At 42.8% G+C, this 20,277-nt stretch overlaps 1 protein-coding gene across 1 annotated transcript in view; it reads right to left on the bottom strand.

Moving 5' to 3' along the window:
- LOC147712440 (uncharacterized) overlaps positions 1–19,464 on the bottom strand; it is a 105,861-nt gene extending 86,397 nt beyond the window's left edge. The window contains exons 1-3 of the mRNA XM_086923114.1: positions 19,329–19,464; positions 10,218–10,317; positions 2,550–2,657 (exon numbers count right to left, since the gene is read on the bottom strand). Coding sequence (XP_086779240.1) covers positions 2,550–2,657; positions 10,218–10,287 — 178 coding nt within the window. The 5' untranslated portion in view covers positions 10,288–10,317; positions 19,329–19,464. The remainder of the gene's footprint in view (positions 1–2,549; positions 2,658–10,217; positions 10,318–19,328) is intronic.
- Between the last annotated feature and the right edge of the window lie 813 nt (positions 19,465–20,277).

The following is a 20,277-nucleotide window of genomic DNA, read 5'->3' as shown; positions in this document are numbered from 1 at the left end:
TACCTTGAAACTAGTCTTTAGGATAACGTAATGTAACAACCCCTATATGCAGTTATGTATTTTAAATATGTAATGCCACCCATTATATTAAACTAGAAGTATATAAATTAACTGTATAAAAGAATAACAATAATTCAACAACAGTTAAAGTTTGATACATTTCTACCGTAGTTCTTTTCGGTAGGCTTTCATGTTTGTGACACAAGTAACTGCTACACAAATTGTAACAGGAAACACCTAAAGGGGGATTATCGCCTCATCACTCCATCCTGAAATGTCAGAAGCTCTCAAACATACAATAGATTGTCCTGGATGACACTTCTGTACAGGATCTTCACACCCTATATTGGGGTGGGAGTCTGCACATCATAGGTTTTCTTCAGAGTCATGTTGTATTAACATTCAAGGGGAAATAAGATATAGGCATGTAGGATCCTACTTTGCCACCCCCCCCAGGCATCCTTAAAGAATACCATTGTCAACACTTTGGCCACCTTCTTTATATGTCTCATTAATCTCCTGAAATTGTAGCCCTTGCTAGGCCTACGTTCATGTACAACAGTGGAAATCCTCAGAAGAACTTTTCAGGTCAAATGAAAGAGTTGGCTGGTCATCTGATTTGAACTTTCACACATTTTAGAAATATAACATTTGGGAGCACATGTAAATGTATTTGAGCTTATATAGCGCACAGCTACCCACAAAGGGTTTCCCAGCGCTTGCTTAGGGAACCCGTCCTGGTATTCCCCTGTGAGATAACCCCGGCAGGGTATCCACAAGGTGAAAGCCAGGCATCCCGCCGCGAGGGGCCATTGTGGAGATTAAGCAAGCTATTGCCCAGAGTCGCAGAGTGTGAACCCCTGAGTTGAGAAGGCACCGGAGCGAGAATTATCGAGTCCGTAGAATTTTTTAGCCCAAGACCCGCCGAGGCAGGGAATTGAACCCTGGTCCAGGGCCGATCTCAGCTTCCGGGTCTGCCGCCTCTAACCCCTGAGCCACACTTCTCCACTGCATGCATGAAAAGTAGAAATTGCGAGTCCTTAATAACGATTATTAAGGAACTGCTATTAAGGAGTCACAATTACCTTTGCATGTAGGTTTTGCAAAAAAAATTGTGATTCCTACATATTCCTTAATAGCGAATCGCAAATTGTGATACGCTATTAAGGAATTGCTTCTCATTCATTCCTATGAGCCCATAGGAATGAATAGGATTGCATTAGCAATTTGTGAGTACCAAGTAGGTACTCACAAATTGCACATGTAATTTCAAGGGTGCAAGGAGGCCAAAAGGCCACCCTAATGCACCCTCAAAAAAGGTAAGTATGCACATGTAGTGCACACACATGCCCTAAGGGCATGTGTATGCACCAGAATGCACTTTGAAAAATGCATTTTTTGCATTTTTCAAAGTAATTGTAAATTACCATCAACTTGAAGTTGATGGTAATTTGCGTGTCCAAATTGCGAAAACGCAGTTTGCGAATGCATAATTCGTCACATTTAGGGAATTGCTATTTGCGATTGCCTAACTGCATTCGCAAAATAAGTAATCACAAAACTTGCGATTACCTATTTTACAAATTGATTTTGGGTTGATGCATCCCAAATGGCAAAATACTGGTTGCAAAGGGGCCGATTCTGCAAATTGGCCCGTTTGCAACCTGTTTTTTTCTTGAAACATGTGGCCCATGGTGCTTAATATAAATTGCAAATCCATATGAATACATATTCACAATGCATCATTGGGAAAACTAAGCATTAGGTGACTATGGATAGGAATGCCCTAAAAAATTCAATTAAAACATTGTTCTGCAATGTCAATAAGAAACACCATACTAAGAAGAAATTTAATGTCCCAACAGTATTACAAATCTGAACACGAACAAAGTGTCTATGGACTTCTCAATACATAGCTTTTATAGGGTAGCTCCTGCCCTGATTTAGAATTTGGGGCGGTATTGCTTCGACACAAACATGACGGATAGCCCGTCCACCCTAGTACCATTCCATGATATTATATGGATAAGTAACCCATCTGCAAAACTCGAAACCAGGCCCTCAGTCTATTTTCATAGCTAAAATGTATTTTTTCTAAGAATTTATCAAATTTAAGTTCCGAGTTGTGCTAGTTGTATTCATGCCACTTACCCTGTCATTTAAATAACTGTTTTTGCGAGTTGATCTGGACTTGCACAGAGCAAGCAGTTTTATTGTTGACAGATTTCCAATAAGATTGTACCCAGATGGACACATTAGATTTTATCTGATGTTGCCAGTTTCGTTGACCTCTAATTAAAAGGGAGTAATTGATGCACTTCATGTACAACTGGGGGGGGGGGAATTTGGGGGAATGAGCGCTTTGGATGATTGGGCTAGAGAAAGGTGTGTTTTTACCTTGGAAAGAAGACAATTTGCCAGCCGGTTGCCAGCGTTTATTCACTTTGGAGGGGATATCAAAGTTTCCATGTAAACAGTTTTCTGCCCACTTGAGTCTCGGCTGTACCTAGTGAGTATAAATATCTCTTGTTAAGCTGTATCTTTCTTACCTGCTTGAAAGGGCACTGGTCTCCAAATGGACACGTCATCCTTTGCACCACTATCTTTGTCATTCCAGATCGCCTCAAATTCAGTGGTGTAGGCATAGATCAGTTTATCTGCATCATAAAGACAAAAAAGGAATCTATCAGAAAGAGATTCCATAAATAGATTCCATCCACCAATCCACACATACCCTAAAGAGTTCAAGAGAGTGTTAACAAAAGACTGCAATGTTTCAAATTCTGCTGTCCAGAGTGGTTGTCCGCCACTTTCAGTGGACACAGTCAGGAAATGAGAAAGAGAGAATTCAATGACAATGTAAACCAACCTTCCCAGCAGTGTTCTACATTTGTGTATTTTGTTTCTCCAGATCCAGCTTGTGGACAGAGGTAACCATCCACCTTGTCCAGGGGCAGTTCACTAGTGAATGGTATGGCGGAATTGATCCATGCCTCCCTCATGTAGTGTATGAGAACGCAATTACAGATCATTGACCCTTTTCCTGATGCGGTGATGGTCCACCAAGCTAGGAACTGATGTGAAAGGCACCCCTTTGCTGTGACTATAATAAAAGGTCACAGGCTGATCACCTTTATCAAGTAGCATCCTCCTACATTGCCATAAGGGACTTTTCCAAAGGCTGTGACTTCACATTGATAATTAACTATTCTGTCAGATAGGTTCGAACAATGGAGCATGGTCACTGGAAAGGTGATAAATGAAAATGCAAAGGAGAACATTTTACTATTTTGTGCTGCAACAAAGGGTTTAGAAATCTGCCTTCTTGTTTGGAGCATGACAAATTGTTTTTAACCCATAGGTTTATCACCTTTTGCAAGATTTTTATTTACTCAAAGTCAGATACCTGTAGAGTGGGGGGGGGGGGGGGGCGGCCTTTTACTTTTTATATTTTATTTAGAAAAGACAGGATGTAGGGCCGAATGTCGCTGGCAGCTGCTCTACTTGACTTATATGAGCTGCGAACATAGAGATCTGCGAAATCATTCCTGAGAACAGGCCATAGCAGAGCTGAAGGTAAGAGACAGCTTTTGGTTTAATGTTAGCCTTGGGGGAAGGACTAGTGGAAGGGTAAAAGCAAGAATGGTAGGATTAGGGTAAAGGCTACTAGGCTACCACTAGATTAAAGTTTGAGGGACAGGATTATAGATACATTTAGGTTCAGGGTTAGATTGAGGAAAGACGTAGGCCCTCATTATGAGTGGGGTGATATACTCTGATTTGTGTGGTAACTCCTGGATAGTCTGAATAAAATGTTTGAGGACTGGAGACATGCTCTAATCAGTGAATGCCAATGGGGTAGCTGTGCATACGCATGAGATAATGCAGAAGAATTGTGAGAATAATACTGAAAATGACGGATACAGGTCTTTTTATGAGCACTCCAAGTTGCGGAGGTTTGAGTTGATGCAGTTGTAATTTATTGAAGTCCACATCGCAGCCATCCACCCCAACCCCCACAGCCCACCCAACAAACACACTCACACCCACAGCACCCCTTCCAACCCCATTCACACCTGCCCCAAACCACACAAGAGGCCAGATCTCACTGCATGCATCTACACCTATAACACATCCCCACACCCCACTCGTACCCGCACAAAACCCCAGACTTGATGAGATCATGATCTTGTTAAATCAGATCAAAGAAGAACTCCAAGCACTCAATGATCTGATTTCGAGACAATCAGGGGGAACAGCCAGCAAGTATAATCTCTGACTCCGAAGAAACTAGCAAACTACCTGAGTGTAGCCCTAGGGGACACTTAGTGGGGAGACCCTTATTGGGGAAGTTAGCTAACAGGGTTGGTATCTAATATGCAGCTTCATCTGTATTATACCAAACATCTTTCATGTCATGGAACATCGCAGGGCTTAGACCTAATACCGTTTACGAGAACTGGAATAACTTCACAGAACAGCATGATATGGCCAGTTACTACAGTTTTTTGTCCAGGATATTAAAATGTGTATGCCACTGCTCTCACTGGAAGCAAAGAACGCCCTTCAAGTGGGTTAAAGACCTGGATTCACCAAGGTATCGGTCTTTCAGTTTGGGAGCTCCCACCAGGAATCCCTGACATCCTTGTCATTCGACTGATGTACAGTCCCTTTGGCAACATTGATATTTATAATATTTATCCAAGAGGGTTTAAAGGCGGGAGAAAATCAGATACTGTAGAGGCATTTGATGATCTACTGGGCATAAAAGCAGGCGAATCTTCAGTCATAATAGCAGGGGACTTTAACCTTACCTTTGAGTCACTGTATAAAAGATAGTGACTTTTCAGCGGATGAAGATGCCACTTGGGATATACCCAACTTGAAGTGAGCCCCTGTAAAACGATGGACAGAAGCAGGTGCCCAACTGAAGGCATTCTGTATAGAAAAAGGATATGGGATGGCTAATGGCAGAACTCCGTCCAATAGAAAAGGGGCTAGCACATTTAATAATGGGCACCACACAATTCACATTGAGTACCTCCTCATTGACTTAAATCTATGGCACCCCCTTATTGACATGGCCGTCATAGATCGAGTTGAGAGGGACCACAATCCACTCTCTTCTACCTTCCGCCTCTCGTTATTTGAAAAACAAGTCAATCCTGATGATTTAACATCTACCAGAGATTTACTGGTCAGCAATGACATGAAGAGGCTTAAATTGTCTAAAATAATCAGTGATCCCAAATCGTTATTCACCATCAGTAGGGATGTGGATGATGCGGTCGCCTCATTGGAGGCCCTCCGTGCTACTACCCAACCAGTAGGCCTGATAACTACTATTCACATTTCTTTATTTGATAAAGTAGGGTCTCACTTTCAGAGACCTTGCAGTAGAAAAGGCCCTTTCAATCATACAAGACAGAAATGGTACAATAAAGAATGTAGCCTAGCTCATAAATCCCTCAGGGGAGCCATCAGAACAAAAATCCGAACGCTATAAGGGATGCCAGGAAGGCTAACAAAACGGCGCAGGAAAAATCTATAAGTGAATGGCATGAGGGAAGGTGGCAGGAACTGAAGACAGCATGTGTAAGTAGTAACATACACCATTTCTGAGTTCTTGTAAAATGGGGCAGGGGTGCACATCCCCCTCCCCAGAAAATCATATTGCCCGTGAAACTTGGGTAAAACATTTCTCACTTCAGTATTGTATTGATGCTACTGAGGTCTGTGAACCCCTAGTAAATGCCCCCAGCCAGTCATTAGGCCTGGTATTCGAACCAGAAGATGTAATGGTCGCCCTAAATGCAATCACGCGGGGAAGAGCCCGGGGCATTGATAGCATTCCGGTAAATGTCTTCATACACGATAGGGAGAAATGTGTTGGTATATAACCCTGCTAGCAAATGTCCTTGCGCAGGGCGCCCCCATCCCTGACTCGTGGAAGGGGGAAGAGATCATACCAGTTTATGAAAAGGGGGAAAGGTCACAGCCAGATAATTACCGGCCGATTAGTCTCATCAATTCCATCCAAAAGGTGATGGCACGCCTTGCCTTGGGAATGGTACAGGTAGTCTTCAACTACGCAGATGATACCCAGCTACTGGCTCAGCTGGAAGACACCATTGAGGCCCAGGAATCAATGAGGAATCTGCTTAGCTTCACGGTCAACTGGATGACCAACAATCTGTTGAAAGTGAATGCCGAAAAAACAGAGGTGCTGGTCCTCAGTAACCTAGGGAACCCCTGGAGCGACCTATACTGGCCCCCAGAGCTAGGTTCTACTCCCCCTTCTGGTAGGGTGGTAAAAAGTCTGGGTTTGAGGATTGGTGCAGACCTCTCGATGGCTTCCCAAGTCGCAGCCGTGGTTAGCTCTTAGACGGGTGTATTGAGGCAATTGCGGAAATTGGAACCCATCCTATCAGCCTCTACCATGCAATCGATTGTATCTGCCACAGTTATTTCAAGACTTGATTACGGCAATGCACTATACCTCGGCTTGCCACAGAAGCTGTTGAGGAAGCTGCAGGTAGTACAGAACGATGCCGCAAGGCTGATCCACTCCCTGCCTAGAAACTCTCACGCCACCCCCTTACTCCAAAAGTTGCACTGGCTACCGGTCATGTACAGAGTACAATTCAAATGTCTCTGTGTGGCCCACAAGGCTCTCTTTGGTAAAGCACCAGAGTACATAAAACAACGTCTCATGAGATACGTCCCCGGTAGACCTCTGCGCTCAGGGAAGACCTCTAATCTGATTCAACCCAGATTCAAGTTAAAAACCAGAGGAGGCAGAGCTCTGTCTGTTCTTCTCCCACAGTTGTGGAATGCACTTCCGACTACTTTGAAGGAAGAATCTCAGTTACTGCCCTTCAGAAAGAAATTAAAAACCCATTTATTTAAAAGGGCAATGACTCCAGCATAGTCGATGGGTAGCCTGAGGGACTTGGGTTAACAGTGTGTTGTGTTGTTCTGTTTCTAAGCGCTTAGAGACCGGCGGTGATAGGCGCTATACAAATAAGCAATAACATAACATAACATAACAACATAACAGATGAAAATAACATTCTATTCGCATATTAGCACAATAGATCAGGGCCTAGGTGTATCAAGCCTTTTGCGATTCGTTAAGGCCGAAATTCGCAGAATTTCGGCCTTAACGAATCGCAAACGGACATTTTGCATCTTGTGGGATGTATGAGAAATTAGCAAAATAAGGAATCGCAAAAAATTGCGATTCCTTATTTTGCTTAAGCATTTAAGGAATCGCAATTTTGCGATTCCTTAAATGCCATGTATGAAGCAATTTCAATTTGCGAATTCAGGTTAAGAAATCGCAAATTAACACCAATTTGAGGTTGGTGTTAATTTGTGAATTCCATTCAAAATTCACAGTTAAGCAATTTTGAAGGTGGCATGTGGCACACATACATGCCCATAGGGCATGTATGTGCGCCATATGCACACACATGTAAGTTTCAGGGGTGCAGCAGGGTGTCCATGAGACACCCCTACACCCTTGCAATAATTCTCAAATTGCGATTAGCAAATTGCGAATTCGCAATTTGAGAATTATTTCACTATCATTCCTATGGGCCTCCTGGCCCATAGGAATGAATGGGAAATTATTACTTATTTGCGAATTCACAACTTGCGAATTCGCAAATTAGGAATAATAAGGAATCGCAAAAAAAAAGCGAATTTAAACATACATCCCGTTTTGCGATTTCTTAATAGCGATTCGGTAAAAATCGCTATTAAGAAATCGCAAATGGGAACGATGATACATCTAGGCCCAGGTCTTTAGATGCATCCTGATATATTGGCGATCAGTTGTCCTTGGAGAAGGCAGCATGTATGCAGTGTTTGTCGACCTAAAATAGGCTTTTGACCTAGTGTCCCGCAATAAATTATGGGTGGTGTTGCGGGACCTTGATATGTCGGCAGACCTGCTAACTTTCCTGGTGTGTCTTCACGAGAACAAGATTGCCCATATACGCTGCGGCACACAAAGTGAAATCACTGACCCATTCCCGGTCGAAAAGGGAGTGTGTCAAGGTCACCCACATTGTTCTCCCTTTTTATAAATGAAGCCGCTAATTTGTATTCCTCACACCCACTCATGCCCCTATCATTGCAGGCTCCCAGGTCTCTATCTTAATGTTTGCCGACGACACGCATATTATTTCTAAGACTCCAAGTGGATTACAGCATGTGTTGGTTTTGTTTGAAGACTTTTGCAAGCTTGGAGGGCTAAAAAGAAATGCTGATGAAAGAAAACTCATGATTTTTAACAAACATTGATCATATAGGGGAAAAATTACTAAGGAGGGTGTTCCATTAGAGGAAGTAGATGTCTTTATGGAGAAAAAGAAGAAATGGAGACCCCACATTGAAAAAATGGCACTAAAACTCAGACAACTAGCTGGAGCATTTAGAAATAATTTAGTCTATCTCTGATTAAAACTGTAAGCCCCGTATTACATATTTACAATGCTAAGGTGGTTAGCTCAGTCCTCTACAGCTCAGAGCACTTGGAGTATGGAATTTTAGCACAGCTAAACTCCGCTGAAAGTACGTTTTTACGTGCAATCACTAACCTCCCCAAAAGTACCCCATCTCTCCCACAGCTTAATGATAAGGGGTGGCATTCATTGAAGGATCTAGCGAGGCTTCGTACCATATTATATTGGCGCAGAATATGGGTTACCCCAGAGCTATCAACCTATGCAAGTGGTCTTAGGGATGCTATAGGAGCTGTCCGCTAGCACAAAATAGGCCTCAAGAGGACGCTGATTACAATGGGCCTGACCCATTTGTTTGGAGAATTCGTCTGAATTGCTGTCTCTACCTAAAGTTGCATTGAAGGAACGATATTGGGAAATGGTGGGGCTAAACAGCAATAGAACGAGCAATAGTAGCATGTTGACTGGGAAGTTTTGGCAGGTTAAACTTCGACCCCCATTTTGTATCTTAGTGGGAGATAATATCACAGCCCCTTAACCGCAAACTCTATTTCCAATTTAGAGTTGGTACCCTGCCCCTAAAATTTTTCACTGCAAAATGGTCATCATCTGGAGACAATAAGTGCATACACTGTGCTGACAAGCTGAAACATACCCACATATTTTCTTTGTGTGTCCTGCTTATGTTACTCCTTGAAAGACCTGGTTAGTGCCAATGTGTAAGAACCTGGGTACCAGGCAAAGCTGTGAAATCTAAGAATCTTGAGGACCGAACCCCTTGCCTTGCTATGCTATTCCTCTAGCTAAATTCTTTAAGTGAATGTGGTGCATCAGATCAAAATCTGTAAAAATTTAAAACAATTTTGCTCCTTTGCTAGCTGGTTTCTCCTCCAATGAAACATCGATCTGATCTTTTTATTGGGTGCTATTTAAATCCTACTATATAGAGTTCCTGTCTGTTTGCATTTTTAAACATGTTTTATCAGCGATTTAACTTTCTAACTTTTTACCAACGATTACTTTTTTACTGTATGTCTGATTTTACTTATTTTATTTGATCCGCTACAGCAATAATATGGATAATTATGTATCTCAAGGTTTTTCACCCTCTGAGTTGTGGCTTTTTAAAAATTGCAAACTATGTTATTATTGTATATAGTGTATTCGATGTGATTTACTGGTGCCATCATTGATAAGATTTTCGATTTTTAAACTTTGATGAAATGAGAATTGTTTATATCCTTCTGAATATAGTAATTTGATAGATTAACTCTTCTGATGAAATGTGTACTTTATGCTGTACTTGCTTTTATGACAACATTGTCGAAATAAAGCTTTTGATAAAAGCTTAACGCCTTTGAAAAGGAGGCATTAATGTGGTTCATCAAGGAGAAATACTTTTATTTCTCCGAGTTTATTGCTCGGTCTGTGTGTGGTGAATTCTGAGGCACAAATAAAAGGAGCAAAACACCACCCTGGCGCATGAGTGTCTGAGTTGGTGCACTGCTGCTGTTTGGCACCAGCGCAAGGGAGAGCGCAGGGGTGCACCGTATTCTTGTAAATATAGCGCATCCCTGCTCTTTTTGAATGACACAGCTCGGTGCAGCACAATTGCTTGCTGGCTCCCGCTGCCTCTACTTACTGTCACTCGTTCACAGTAAGTTTACCTTTGACCCTGTACAGCTCTCCGATGCATTACGGCTCGGTTTGTGCTATATATACACCACATACATACATACATCTTACCTGCGCCGGATGCTGAGTGAATGAAAAGGATGCCGAGAAACATCAGTGGCAGCACAGAGGAGCCCCCCATCCTGGCCAACGGGTTACTCTGAAGATGTGTCTAGAAAAGAAGGAATGGATTTAAAGGGGACTTTTAAAGGACAAAAGGAACTGAAAAGTGTATCTGATTCATGAAATCAAAGAATGACAGCTCGGCGTGGAATGATCAGGATTGAGGAGTGAAGAGAAGTAGGGCAAATGAGGGCCTAGGAAACAGGAAGGAAGGGGGGAAGGGTGTAAAGAAAGTGTGGGTCGAGTAGGGTGAGTGGAAGAAAACAGGAAGAGAGAGGAGATGAATGAAAGCATGACGACAAAGGGGGAAATGTATGGAGGGCAGAATTGATGAAAAGATGAATATGTGAGGTAAGGAAAAGCAGAGGAGTGAAAAAGGGTTGTATTGAAGGAAGGGAATATTTGTTTTATACAGTAGAACCAATACAAGCTGCTTTACCAAGATCTTATATGCATATTCAGAAACATACTCAGAATGCTTGTGCAATTCACACCAATATCACTTGATGCACATGGGGTCTTTCCTGTTTTTGATTTAGAGACATATAAGTGAATTTAGCCCTTTTGAGTAGATAAATCCATCATTAGGTCTGCCTTTATTTCATTGCCGTGTAATGCCCCAGACGGGCATAAAGAGAAAGAGTGAACTATGGAGGCAGAGAAGAAGACGAGAAAGATTCAGGTCCGCAGTCACAAAGGCAAAGAGGGAAAAGTTGGCCATTTGCTCCCATAGGATTACCCACACATTTTGGGCACATTTTGGAAAACTATGATGACATAAATCATTTTTCTAGGCGTACTTTCTAACTTCAGGCGTCTTCCCCAACAGCCTAAGGACCCCTGGCATCAAGCTGATAAAACAAAAAAACTCTCCATAATCCAGCAAACCCAGACAGCTGCCCACTGAGCTCCATTCAGCAGTCCCTTGGAACTCTGATTGAAAGAGCTCCCTGGCTAAAAAGCAGAAAAGTGCGAGTGACGTTGTCAGTTGCATCTTATCCAATCATCTGGAAAGGAAAGACAGACTGAAACAGGAACCACATATTTTTATGTCCCCATACCAATCTGTGGGAGTGAAAAGGTCTTTAGCGAGGGAGCAAAGGGAGACATTTTGTCACAGTTTTCATGTTGGAGGGTGAGAAAATGCTTGTACTGAACTCACCCATTTATTCGCCCTATTAAGTTACTCATTCATCCATCTCACTTTGGACTAACACCTTGCAGGACCTTTCCTGTACTACTGCAGGGTGCAGTTGACATACACATTGATTCATTTTCAAGCTCTCTCACTCAGATATATTCCCACAAATACAGACACACGCTCACTTGCCAAGCAATGGAGAAGGGTAGGGTGCTGAAATATCGATTACAAAAACATAGTTGACATAAATATAGTTGTAAAAATATCATTTACAAAAATATCGACACCCTATACTTAAACAGGTTAGTACATAAATATCTACTCAAAAATATTGTTGTAATAAATATAGATGTAAAAAATATCGACTTTTTAAATTAATTTAAATTACATTAATTAATAAATAAATATAAGTACTATTAACTAAATACATTACATTACTTTTATTTTGTAACTATTGAAAACAAATTAACTACACTTTTTCATTATAAACTTAATAAATGTGTACATATACATATATTTAACACATTACTTTATATAACAACAATAATACATACATGTAAATAAAATATACAATATATTATTAGTTAAAACATTTGATAGCGTAGGTGTAAAAATTACTATTCCCACTCCAAAGGGTGCAACAGTAGGGAAAGCGTTGGATAGCGTAGGGGTGAAAATTACTATTCCCACTCCAGAGGGTGCAACAGTAGGGAAAGGGTTGGATAGCGTAGGGGTAAAAATTACTATTCCCACTCCAGAGGGTGCAACAGTAGGGAAAGCGTAGGGGTAAAAATTACTATTCCCACTCCAGAGGGTGCAACAGTAAGGAAAGCGTTGGATAGCATAGGGGTAAAAATTACTATTCCCACTCCAGAGGGTGCACCAGTAGGGAAAGCGTTGGATAGCGTAGGAGTAAAAATTACTATTCCCACCCCAGAGGGTGCAACAGTAGGGAAAGCGTTGGATAGCGTAGGGGTAAAAATTACTATTCCCACTCCAGAGGGTGCAACAGTAGGGAAAGCGTTGGATAGCGTAGGGGTAAAAATTACTATTCCCACTCCAGAGGGTGTAACAGTAGGGAAAGCGTTGGATAGCGTAGGGGTAAAAATTACTATTCCCACTCCAGAGGATGTAACAGTAGGGAAAGCATTGGATAGCGTAGGGGTAAAAATTACTATTCCCACTCCAGAGGGTGCAACAGTAGGGAAAGCGTAGGATAACGTAGGGGTAAAAATTACTATTCCCACTCCAGAGGGTGCAACAGTAGGGAAAGCGTTGGATTGCGTAGGGGTAAAAATTACTATTCCCACTCCACAGGGTGCAACAGTAGGGAAAGCGTTGGATAGCGTAGGGGTAAAAATTACTATTCCCACTCCAGAAGGTGCAACAGTAGGGAAAGCGTTGGATAGTGTAGGTTTAAAAATTACTAAATGTATTTACTCATTTATAAAATAACAAATCTTTATTTTTATTTAATTATTGATTAATTAAATATTTATTCAATTAAAATGTAATTAATTCACTACATTTTCAATAAAAAATTCCAGTACAGACACCTAAAATTAATTAAACAATTAACATAATTAATTACATAATTATTAATCAATTAACTAATTGAAATTAATTAATTATTATTTATTACACTATTTATAATCATTTAAAACATTAAATAATCTATTATTTTATTATATTTAAATTACTTTCTACCCTACTCCCCTATAAACCCACAACCTGCTATGGAACTATTAACACTAAATTCAACATAAAATACATTATTAACTAATAAAATACTACAAAAAATACTACTTTGATAACAAATACTCATTAAAAACACTACATTACTTATAATTATTTAAAAAACGATATTTTTGTAAACTATGTTTTTGTAAACGATATTTATTACAACTATATTAATGTTATCGATATTACTTACCTGTCTGTCGATATTCTGGTCAAACTATATTTTTGTCATCGATATTTCTTCCTGTAGATATTTTTGCGGCGATATTTAGGTTAGTCGATATTTTTACGACGATATTCCCGTTCTGTACCATGGAGGGGTACTATCATTTGTATAAGAGCCAAACCCATTAAAAGGATCAAGCTTGGCTAAGGGCCTGATCACAACTTTGGCGAGACCACCGTAGCCGAAGTAGTTGTCCAACGGGCCGACCCCGGCGGTCTGACCGCCGTATTACGAGATTTTCAAATTGCTGTCGGAAAGACTGCCGGCAAACCGCTGACACCGCCAGCCAGCCATAGGGGGCTACAGAGGACCACGCAGCCATCCATATTAAGAGTAGGATTTTCGAAGAGCTGACCATGGCGGTCGGACCGCCTGCTTTGAATCAGCAGAACTGAAGGATTTGAGGCGTATAGTCACTCAATTCCTGTTCTTCCCATCAGACTCCAATGTGGGCCCTTCCTCCAGGTTTACCCTTCACAGCAGCACCTTCATCCCAAATATCAAGACCTTGTTTGCCCCGACAAACAGGTAAGTCTGTTTGTACCATATACCCATTGACTGGACTGGCCACGTATGGGCCAAACTTCAGCAATGGGTAGGTGGTATTGTTACACAAGTATCATGCATATAGGTACATTCGAGACGTGTAGTTGTAATGTACACATATGCATCAATCAATATGGAAATACATAGACCGCTGCCAGGAACACTACCGTTGACCTATCAAAACCTCGTAATACAGCGGACGGGAGACAGCCGGTGCTGTGGTCTTCCAGAGACTGCAGCTGTGGCAGTGGGGCCATCGGACCACCAAACTCGTAATGTGGCCCTTAGTTTTACTTTTAATGTCTACAGGCATTTCGTATCACATAACAGCAGTATTAACTTTGGCACACATCTGTTTATGTGAAAAATCCAAAACTGCTGACAAATTCACAGGGAAAACTGTTTATGTGACACAATGAAAAGCAAAGAAGAGCATTAAAGCAACGCAGCGTTGTATCTGTGCTGGGAAACACCAATGACATCGAGGGAAATACATCACGGTGCTATTGCACCGCGACGTTTACATCGCATTGTCATTGCTTTGCTGCGATGGCTACAACGGAACGATGGCATTCACATCGCATGCAATTACAACGCATGCGATGTAAAAATGCCATTACTCCGCGTTGTAATGTAAGGCAAGTTAAATGGAACTTGCAAATGTAAATAAACGGAAACGATATGAACGCCGTAAATAAATGGATACAGCAAGTAAAATGAAATGAAAGAGGAGTTTGTTTATCATGTACAACGGTTACGGAAACTGAACGTTAGGTCAAATTGGAAAAAAAATTATAAAAATGCAGAATACATTCTTTGGCGAAATAGGACAGACAAATATACCTTAAAATGGTCGCTTTGACAATTAGACGATGTGGCCTAGCGGGTAGGTGTGCCGACTTAGGTGTGGTCAACAAGGGTTGCAGCCTCCTATCAACCAAGCGAGATGAAATTGCCAGCGCTAAATTACAATGTTATTACTGGATGCTCGGCGACATTAATTTGCCAGCGCTAAATTACATATTTATTACTGCTTTACTTGATGCATGCATGGATGCCTGTAAGGATGGATGCATGGATGGGTGGATGGATGCATGGCGGATAGATGGATGCACGGGTGTATGCATGGGCAAGTGGGTGCATGCATAGGTGGGTGTATGGATGGGTGCATGGATGGATGGGTGTGCATGGGCGGGTGATGGGTGGGTGTGAATGGATGGGTGTATGGATGGGTGCATGGATGGGTGGATGGATGCATGGGTGGATGGATGGGTGGATGGATGGATGCAAGGATGGATGCATGGATGGGTGGGCGAAATGAAATTGCCAGCGCTAAATTACAATTTTATTACTGGAGTACTGGATTCTCGGCGACATTAAATTGCCAGCGCTAAATTACATATTTATTACTACTTTACTTGATGCATGCATGGATGCCTGTAAGGATGGATGCATGGATGGGTGGCTGGATGGACGCATGCATGGCGGATAGATGGATGCACGGGTGTATGCATGGGTGACGGATCGTCATACATCCTTGTATGGGAAACACCAATGACTTGATTACTGATTCACACTTTTGAAGTGGCACTTAAAATACTCTCTTTCCAAATTGTGAATTGGTATCCATTTGCAGTCCCATTTTTGGTGCTGGTTTAAGTTTACTGATGTGCAATATGTAATTAGTAAATGGCAAAAAGCATATTTTGCAGTCTCAAAGGCACATCTTTCGCGAATCTATTTGCAAGCTTCAGGCCTGTAGTATGTTGAGATTGTTGTTAGGTATTTTAAAGTCATGCAGATGCATCAAGGGGAGGCCCTTTACACAAAAGGAGGAGAAACGAGGGTTAATTTACTGATATGTCTATATCATGAATCAACACAACATTTTAAGGCAATTGAAAGAGTTAATTGTCTTTTCGTATGTCAAGTTTTATGACAATCCACCAAGAGGTGGTGCAAAGTTGAAGAAGGTGGTTAATAACAGTTTTACTTACTTTGGCAAACTTTGGCTCTGTTTGATTAATCTGTTTCAAATGAGGCTGGCCATTGGCATTTTGCACGCGGTGCAATGATTTCTTTTGTGACGGTCTGACGGAGAGCGGAAAGGTTAAAGAGGGGTCAACAATATTTTTATGACGGTTGCCAAGCGAAAAAATAATTCTGTTTAGTGCACAACCATTAGTTCATGAGGAATTTGTAGGGAATGGTCCGAGGCACACAGAGGGCAGAAGGCCACGAAAACGAGGGGGAAACGATTAAAACTCAGGGCAGGCAGAGGGCAGAAGGCCACAAAAACGAGGGGGAAACAATTGAAAATGAGGGCAGGAGGGCACAAAACACGAGGCACACAGAGGGCAGAAGGCCACGAAAACGAGGGGGAAACGATTAAAACTCAGGGCAGGCAGAGGGCAGAAGGCCACGAAAACGAGGGGGGGGAAATTGTAAATGAGGGCAGAAGGCCACAAAAACGAGGGGGAAACAATTGAAAATGAGGGCAGGAGGGCACAAAACACGAGGCACACAGAGGGCAGAAGGCCACGAAAACGAGGGGGAAACGATTACAACTCAGGGCAGGCAGAGGGCAGAAGGCCACAAAAACGAGGGGGGAAAAATTGTAAATGAGGGCAGGAGGGCACACAACACGAGGCACACAGAGGGCAGAAGGCCACGAAAACGAGGGGGAAACGATTACACCGCAGGGCAGGCAGAGGGCAGAAGGCCACAAAAACGAGGGGGGAAAAATTGTAAATGAGGGCAGGAGGGCACAAAACACGAGGCACACAGAGGGCAGAAGGCCACGAAAATGAGGGGGAAACGATTAAAACTCAGGGCAAGCAGAGGGCAGAAGGTCACAAAAACAAGGGGGAAAAAATTGAAAATGAGGGCACAAAACACGAGCCAGACAGAGGGCAGAAGGCCACAAAAACGAGGGGGAAACGATTAAAACTCAGGGCAGGCAGAGGGCAGAAGGCCACAAAAACGAGGGGGGAAAAATTGTAAATGAGGGCAGGAGGGCACAAAACACGAGGCACACAGAGGGCAAAAGGCCACGAAAACGAGGGGGAAACGATTAAAACTCAGGGCAGGCAGAGGGCAGAAGGCCACACAAACGAGGGGGAAACAATTGAAAATGAGGGCAGGAGGGCACAAAACACGAGCCAGACAGAGGGCAGAAGGACCAAAAAACGAGGGTAACAGAGGGCAAATTACACACTTACTGATTCCAAAGTCTTAAACGGGGTCACGACACAGCCACAAATGGCTGCAGACGCGGTGGGAAATACAATATATACCCCCACCCCCCACAAACCCATTGGCCGCAATTTTTTTTACTGTGTGGCCTCAAACGTCGCATTGTCACGTCGCGCGATGTTAAATTGGCGATGTGACACGCGCTCCAATGACATTGCCGCATTTGCAGCGCAACTACTTGCGATGCCATAATGCCCGCGACGGCCGATGCGATGGAAAGCCCGCGATGTGAAATGCCGCGAGGACTTTCACTTCGACGGATCGTCATACATCCATCTGTGCTAGGGTGGAGGTAGCAGGAGGGTGATGCCGCAGTAGTATGTTGCAGCCAATAACTTTCTTTCAAATCTGATTGAAAGGATGACAGGATAGCATGGATTTTTTCTTTGGGCTGCCCGGCCTGGGAGAGCTTTTTTTGGTTTCGAATTGGTATTCATGAAGTGGTGCACAGAATGAGGGCGCTAGGGAGGAATAGCAGCATCAGGAGTTTACTTGCTTTTAAGGGCAGAGCTATAAGGGGAAGCGCTCAAGATGTAAAGCACAATTTATCATTATTGATTGGGGAAACTGTGTGGGCTGTGTTTTACAACATCAAGTCATTTTGTTTACTTTTGATTGGGTGGGACCAGAGGTAGTTTGTGCTGGGAGAATGAATACAGCAGATGTAGGTCAGTGGTTACAAGCAACACAACGTGGATTATACGTAGGTCAACATGACATCCACGCTTAAGAACTACATGGCCTGTCCATGGAAGTGGCAGTTAAAGGAATTGATAAGGAAAGGGAATACAATCTTGGGAGTCTTGATTCCTTAACATTCTAAGACCAGTATTTGTAATGTGCTTCCGTGATTGGCTATTTAACAAGCTAAATAAGAATGTGTGGTGGTTAGCCAGATGTCCACAGCACCACCAATGATAAGCCAATTTTAGGAATTAAGTGGTCAGATAAATAGTGAAATACAGACTAGGTCAAAACGAATCACTGGTCACCATTAGGTGTATGAGACTTACTGCAAAGTTGTGAAGGTGTGTCTATTGCAGACTGTCCAAGTTTACCTGATTGAATATCAAATTACTGGCCACACAGTTTTGGTACTTAAGTTTCTTAAAAACAGGTACTCTTACATCAGAACCCTCTGAAATATTTTCAGATTACTGCAAATAATTCTAAGACTTTCAAAACACACTCTAACATGAAATGAAAGAGAATGAAGACTGCGTTGTCCATTATTATAACAGTTGCCATCTGGTAAATGTATACCCCCTTCATCATACACTGGAACATAAATCACCAAATACCCTTTGGTATTCCCTCTCTGGTATGCAGTGGAAATCAACCATAGAATGTTCCTGTGCTGTACCCCCCCCCCGGTCTGCCCAAGGTCATCTCTCCAAGAATGGTCCTTTAATATCCAATCTCTTACCTGCACTGGACTCCCACCCATACAGTGCCACTTTGAGCTGCCTTCTCTTTTCTGCATTCAATCATCCCCCTAGAATGCCCACTTACCCATCACCCGTAGAATGTCGCCCTGGTGTGTCCTCTGTCGTAAGCCTCAGACCATCATCCCAGAATACCCATTAATAAGTCTGCCCCTCTGGTGACCCTCTCTCTTCCGCTCGCAACAGTCACCCACAGAATGCTCCTCTGCTGTACTCTCTCGGCCTCTCTGGACCATCACCCCCAGAAGGTCTGTTTCGTGCCCAGGTTGGAACTCACAGATCCATTACCCACTGGATGTCTCTATGGAATGCCTGCTCTGGTCGGCACTGGCGCATCACTTCTAGAACTGCCACGTTTGTGTGTCTTCTATGCTCTACTATCGATCACCACCCCTAGAATGCCCCTCGAGGTTGCCCTATCTCGTCTTCACTGGACCATCACCCATATGACGCCTCGCTGGTGTACCCTGTCTGGTCTTTATGGGACCAACACTCCTAGAATACCCCTAAGGCATGTTTTTCTGGTCTGCACTGGACACTCGACCGTCCAATGTCACCCTGATGTGCCCTCTCTGGTTTGCACTCAACCTTCACCCATAAAATGTCCCCCTGGTGTGCCCTCCCTGGACTCCACTGGGCCATCACCCTTAGAATAACCCTCTGGTGGTGTCCCCTCTCCAGTGCACACCCCTCTGCTGGATACTCACGCCTGTCACTGGAGATCTGGTAGAAGCTCTCCACGTTCGGCTGTCTCTGCTGAGGTGCAGTGATGCTGTAGAGGTGTGTGACTGGAGAAGGGTCTAGGCGCACCTGCACTCAGGGACGCAGGGGCACCAGCTCTCAGCTCAGCACCAGCAGCGGCAGCGGCCTATTTATGGAGAACAGTGAAGCGGCAAAATGCAGAAATTCCCGTTTTGGCACTTTGATTCTAATTTCGTGTCTTTTCTTGGGAACTGGGTGTGGCCATCGGTGCAGACACAGAATGATGGATTGACCGGCTCCAGTGTCACAAAAATTATATGTTTACACTATTTGCCTAGAGGCTGAATTTATGTTCGTGACAGATACCTTCTCACCTCTCGTAGGCGTGAAAACATAAAATATAAGGGGACAAGGTCATGACTACCCCGTCTCTTTGTAAAACCAATGCTTGTCTCTTAGGGCTAATTCCAGATGTTATTACTATTCAACCCAATCTCCCTTATTCAAACGAGATTAAGAACCAGCGGCAACCCTCCGAGTAACTCCCACACATTTGGAAGATGCATTAACCTATTGAGCTACCTTACCTGCTCAGCTGATGGGGTCCCCAGTACCTACCCTGCAGACTCATTGCAAAAGTCTGTGGCAGGATTATGCCGTTTTCAATGTGTATATGACGAATTAGAAATGTATTTAGATGATAATTGCATTGTGTTGCATAGTATGATTGTTGGTTGCAGTGTTTTTTGGTTTTTAATCAAAGTCTAAGTTATTCTACAAAAAATGTTACTTGAAGAGCTACTTAGGGAGCATGCATGACTTTATTGTTTTAGTGCTGGGGAAACGCTGAGTTCTAGCACAGGAAGACCGGAAGGATCGTGTAGATTAACAGTACCAGACAGTCCAGAGTCGGACTGGAAAAGAAAATAGACCCGGCACCGAAATAAATTTGGC

The sequence above is a fragment of the Lissotriton vulgaris genome, chromosome 5 (assembly GCF_964263255.1).
Source record: "Lissotriton vulgaris chromosome 5, aLisVul1.2, whole genome shotgun sequence".
Taxonomy (NCBI): Eukaryota; Metazoa; Chordata; class Amphibia; order Caudata; family Salamandridae; genus Lissotriton; species Lissotriton vulgaris.
This window is presented reverse-complemented; position numbering and strand designations above follow the sequence as displayed.